The sequence below is a fragment of the Achroia grisella genome, unplaced genomic scaffold, assembly GCF_030625045.1.
Source record: "Achroia grisella isolate CSIRO2021 unplaced genomic scaffold, CSIRO_AGI_Agris_v1 utg146, whole genome shotgun sequence".
NCBI lineage: Eukaryota > Metazoa > Arthropoda > Insecta > Lepidoptera > Pyralidae > Achroia > Achroia grisella.
The window spans coordinates 1,913,226-1,919,225 of NW_026712636.1; the positions used below are offsets into that span (position 1 = coordinate 1,913,226).

The window sequence follows — 6,000 nt, forward strand, 5'->3', positions numbered from 1 at the left end:
TATCGCTATCTTCAGTTTGATATAACCCAATAATACGTTCAGATATTTTTTTATTTTCTGGTTGTAATGGAAAAAATTGGATAGATTTCAGAAATCTAGAAATGTAATAGAAATTGCTGTATTTAATTTATAAATAGAGATTTACAATGATTGCGTATATAAGCCGAGAAGTTTCTTGCTCATTATTCTTGTGATGAGAAAGCTTTCCGAGTAAGCGGTAGATTAAAAAAATTGTGATGACTATTCAAAAGTAATTAAATTAAGTTTATTTGAATAAAGGATTTTCTATTTCTATTCTATTCTAAGAAGGGTCGCCAATATTACATAAAATTGTACTCTATACCATTTCATTTGTAGGACGATTTATTGTTAGAGACAGACAGTAGGCGTACCCTACAGACGTAGGTACAGGTCATCTATACAAAGAAGGCGATACGAGTCTCCAATAATTATTCAGTCAATGTTATGAATAGCAATACTATTAGACTTGTAAGACTAATAGCAGGGTCTTAAGTAATAGTTATTAATATATTAAGTCTAACATTAAAATCGCTTATTGCCGTCTTATAATTGAGTAATAAATATTACGTTTTATGTACCTGTAAATTCCTGTACCATAATCTAATACTCAATACAATATATTAAAGCTTCCACAAAAGGTTCTACTGTATAATTACCACATTCATGGCAATATATATTTTCATTTAATTTCTAATATGTTTTTGTTAAACTTGTCTTAATTAACTATATTAAATTTATTAAAAATTTAATTAACTTTATTAAAAATGTTATCAGTTTTATTTTTCAACCTTGATTTTATTGGTGTCTGTTACAGAGAAATATCAGTAAAATCTAATTAAATATATGTTATGGAATAAACATATTTTCTCTCTTCTTCTTTCTTTCTAATTAGCTATATTTTCCATATCTGCTATTACCTAACCTACTCCCACTTCACTCGCCACAAGCTCTAACTCACCCAGAAATAGAAAAATAAAAAGAAAAAAAGAATCTGGATATGATTCTTTCAATGACATGCTTCCAAATCAAATAGATTGGATAAATTGAACAATATTCCTTCCAGAGGAAAAAGAGAAGCGGCAATTGAGATTCTTGTTGCAAGAGATAATTTGATTGATATAAGAAAGGAACGACTCCTTTTTGTCATAAATAGATAAAAAAAATGTATACCAGCCTCCTGGGTGGTATACATTTTTCAGGACGTTTCGGAAAACGTCCTGAAAAACAGTGCAATTTAATTGTGCATGCAGCTTTTTATATACCTATAATTATGTTTTTTATTGTCTATTATTTGATATAGACAAATATTTTATATTTTCATTATTCTTCTGTTATCTGCTTTAATTTTGATACATATTAATTATACTATTCCTTCTTAAGAACCGTCTCTCCAGAATTACATTTATCAGCTTCATACAAATACAGTCCCTTCGCTCACATCAATGTTATATCGGAAATATTTTGCAGAGTAGATCCGCAAGAAATATACCATTGTTCTTAAATAAATCAATAATCATATATAAGTATTGTAACCGTTGTTTAGATCTTTCTAAAAGACATCTTTGTAAATAAGTATGTTCAGAAATAAATGTGTTGTATCTAGCTAACCGAAATTGTATTTATTATTCTAAATTTATATTTTTACAGTTCCTTTATAGTATGTTATTCTGTAGTATTCTGTCTATATGCAGTTTCCATTAAATATTAGAAAAAGACTTGGAAAACGGAGAAATATATTAAAATATATATATATATATCCGTTATATAAATATACATATATATCCGTTTTCCAGGTCTTTTTCTATAGTTTTCTTTTTACCTCTACACATATAAAATAAAACTACAACAGAATGTGCAACTGATGTTCTTTTATCCGTTAATTTTACCCGTGGGTAATCCTACTAGTAAAGAAATAAGAGAAAATAAAGACACATCTACGGAATGCTTAAATGAAGTTGGAAAATGTTTACAATGTTGCTCCCGGACGTAGCCGGATAACGCTCCTGGTAGGTAGTCATAAAAAGGAGATTTAAGAGAATTGCCAACAGTGCCAAACGTTAACGTAATTGACCTATTCAATAAGGTTGAAAATGCCACGATTTTCGGAGCAATCGTTGTGAATTTAATGTGCTGGGGTAGCGCTTCGGTTTAAGTAGTGCTATTGCGTGTCGTGCTCAACCCTTCAAAGTGTGACGTACAACCTATATAGGTAGGTAGACGAATGTGTAGGTAAATGCTACCATTGTTTGCCTTAAGCCGTTACGTGACTGACCTACCGAAATTAGCCTGAAAGAATAATAAACCTTTAATCTGACTTCTACGGAAATTATTATTATTATCAATATCATAATCATGTAAATATATTAAAAAAAATACATAATAATTTATTTTTGCTTATTTTGTTTATTACGAAGAAATATTTTTATTGCATTATCTTTGTCATAAGTGAACATGTAGAAAAAATATCTATTGCAAACTTATAACGGATAATAAATACTTTTACGAAACTTTCTAGAAATATTTCTGTAGTATCGATAGTGAATTTTTCCATATCTTTTCACCTTTCTGTGTTACGCAATCTATTTATTCCTTCATATTAACAAAAGACTCATAAAACGCTTTAAATAATAACTTTTATGGCATCCGTGTCTCAACAAATCGGCACCTTTCAGTAAGCAACTATTTTACACTCGCTGCGAAAACAATTCGTTGCGCGTTCAATCGATTTTCGACTTAATGGCCCCGGCAAAAACTACGGTGCCGCGTGTTGTTAATACACATGCGCATAAAATATAAATTACATCAGCTTACCTGCCCAGCATGTAGGACGTCCAAAAATATGGTAAAAACACATATAAAAAGTACGGCTCGCGTCATTTTTGCGGCCGCGATGCGTCCCAAAACCTAAACTGCCACTACTGACGTTTGTGTGAGACGCCACAAACCTGCGTACTAACTAGACTGGACCATACCGTCGCCGTACCTAACGTCGTATAGATCGACCCTCCCGGGAGTGAGGAGGATGGAGGACAATGTGGTATGGAACAGAGCGGGACAAATATTGGAGGATAACGCACGCGCACTGCCGTTAACGCAACGTACAATAAGGACGTATATCGTAGCGAATAACAAATGTCCTCGTCTGGCTTTGTCTGAATTTCCCGATGATGATGCATCATTTTTGAAAAGCCAATAATCGATATGGGTATAATTAAGCATATTTCGGTATGCTCTATATGTTTGCGTCATTCTTTACAATCATTCAGATTGTAAATCAAGGTCTCCAAATGAAGCTATCTATTTCTGTTTTTAAATCGATAAATATAGAGGACTAAGTATTACTAATTATCGAAATAAACATTAAGTAGCATATAATAAGAAATAAGAATACTCAATTAAGGAATGTCTATGTAAACAGAATTTTAACTTACCCTTAGTGATACAATGAAAAAATACAAATAGAAATAATCTTTATTCAAATAATCTTGATATAAACACTTTTGAATAGTCAAGTTTTTTTATTCTACCGCTTATTCGGAATGCAGATTCATCATAAGAAGAATGAGAAAGAAACTTGTGTGTTGCTCTTTTAAATAAATATTTATTTATTTATTTAACTACAAGGATTAGGCATACGACAATCAACATAGAAACCGCTACGCACTTAATCTCTGTTCAATCAGATAACATTGTCAGCGCTATGAATTTTAAGTCAGATATTTTCTACAAAAACATTATTATCATTTATAAATTCTTCAATTTTATAATAAGCTTTTTTACAATGAAAAAATTTTATGACACATTTGAATTTTTTTCTGGCAAATTGAGTACAGACTCTGGGAGTTTGTTGTAAAACCTTACGCAATTTCCATAAAACGAATTACTAAGTTTCGTCAAAGGGCACTTAGGTAAAACTGTTCTGTGCTATTCTGGTGTACAAGCTATATTAGGTACTATAAAGATTCATCAAAAGCTATTCCGTAGTTTTTACGTGAAAGAGTAACAAACATCCATCCATTTATCCATTCATAGATACAAACTTTCGCGTTTATTTTTTTTTTTTAGTAAGATTTAGCAGCCAGCAATAACTCTTCCTCGCTACTAAACAGATCCTTTTATTTCACAACAAAGAACTACCAAAGGCCTGCATTTAACTACCGTTACGAGATTACCTCTGCCGATAGAGTAACCCTGCATTTAACTAAAACGGCATCACTACTGAAAGCCTTATCTACCCTTCGCTTATAAATTTTTCCAGTATCTTTACTGGTCGATTAGTTTTACTTTCCTTCCTCTAAGGATGGCTTTATTTACGATTAGATTCAACCCTGTCCTTTTACTGGTTAAGTTAACTTATTCTTATAAGACAATATAAAATTACCCTACCCTACTAATACCCCTATGTGGTGCCCCTTGGACATCGTCGTGATAGATTCCTACTAAATTTGCCACAATGGGATAACTGACCTGACCTCATGCTCATCCCCTACTGGTGCCCCGCCAGCGTGTACCGTTGACCCAAGCGAGTGCATCATACCATTATCATTTATTAAACAAACTGTTTAAGTCCTTTTAACTTAATTATTACATTCTTCTTATAAAGTAAACTGTATAGATCCGAAGTTTTGAAGAACCAGTAATATAAATACCCAGTAATTAAAAAATAATATAATCATGTTAATGTGCAATAGTTTTTCAGCGTCGGACCCTTGAACTTAGGGAATAAGTGGCTCGTGTAACCTTCAGAGATTTAGTCAAACCATAGGTATCGATCATTACTGACCTCAAACCTTCATGGTATCTATAAACTGTCCAGGGGAATTCAATCCATAACTTTACATATTAAGCTCTATAACAGAGTTCGATTAAAATGCAAAACATTATTGTAATAAGAATGGATATGTCAACTGACAAAGATTGCTTCAATTTTAAATCATTCAGCAATTCGTTTTCTTCTTACACTGGAAACCCCCAGACTATAATATACAATACACTATAATAAACATGAATATAAATGTTTATTTCGTGCGAGGAATCGACCCTGCTACCATTAGAAGTAAGGCGGTGAGGTAAACCGCTAGACCACCGAGGCCGTCAAATAATATACCTATCAGTGTAAAAGCAAGCAGTCTTAAAACATAGCACTAAACCTAGGTATCTATACCCGACCGGCAAGTGTAATCTAATAGGTTCTACAACCCTTATGGGAAGTATAAGTTTTGGTAATATTTTACACTGCTATCCAATAAATAGTCCTGCAAATCATGAATTTATCGTCTCGAATTTCCAATACGGCCGAAACTCATACGGAATGCTCTTTTGATCGTAAATTATAGAAGCTTAGAACGCTCGGTGGCTGCCATGATCAGATTTTTGGGAAATATAACGCCCGAAGGGTGCTTATATACGGGGCCCCGAGATTGGGGTAGGGCGACTGTTAACTAACTCTGTGTTATGTTTACAGTTTTCTTATAATAATGTATTTTTGTGTCAACATTTCTTTTGTATATATATATTATGCAGTTATAAAATGATAAATGTAATTACGTAACTATGGCAGGATAGTTTTTAGGAAAAAGTTGTAATTATATATCAAAATAAATGCAGATAAAAGAAGACTAATACAATATTTTTCTATACCAAATAATATATACATATATCACAAGGTAAAGATATATCTAAAAAGATTTTATACAAAGACAGTTTTTATTCATACTAACGTTATTTAAATACATGATTGATTGGTTATTTGTTTCTTTTCACAACCAAACAGCTGGATATTAATGAAATACTATGAAGCATTTTCTTATTCATACTATGAAGATAAATTTTATCACGAGAATAGACAGAGGCTGTATTTTATTTAAATAAATGCAGGCAAAGTCGTAAGTTATAGTTATATTTTTAATTAGTGTAAAGAAATTATAACAAACTTCAACATATAACAACAAATTAAATATTTTAAATAAATAATACATA

General features: G+C 31.7%; 1 protein-coding gene across 3 annotated transcripts in view; it reads right to left on the minus strand.

Moving 5' to 3' along the window:
• The window catches only part of LOC131855550 (amyloid-beta-like protein), a 136,406-nt gene extending 133,441 nt beyond the window's left edge, over window positions 1-2,965 (minus strand). For all 3 annotated transcript variants that reach the window (XM_059206826.1, XM_059206827.1, XM_059206824.1), the window contains exon 1: window positions 2,833-2,965. In XM_059206826.1, the coding sequence (XP_059062809.1) occupies window positions 2,833-2,898 (66 nt within the window). In that variant the 5' untranslated portion in view covers window positions 2,899-2,965. The remainder of the gene's footprint in view (window positions 1-2,832) is intronic.
• Window positions 2,966-6,000: the final 3,035 nt, after the last annotated feature.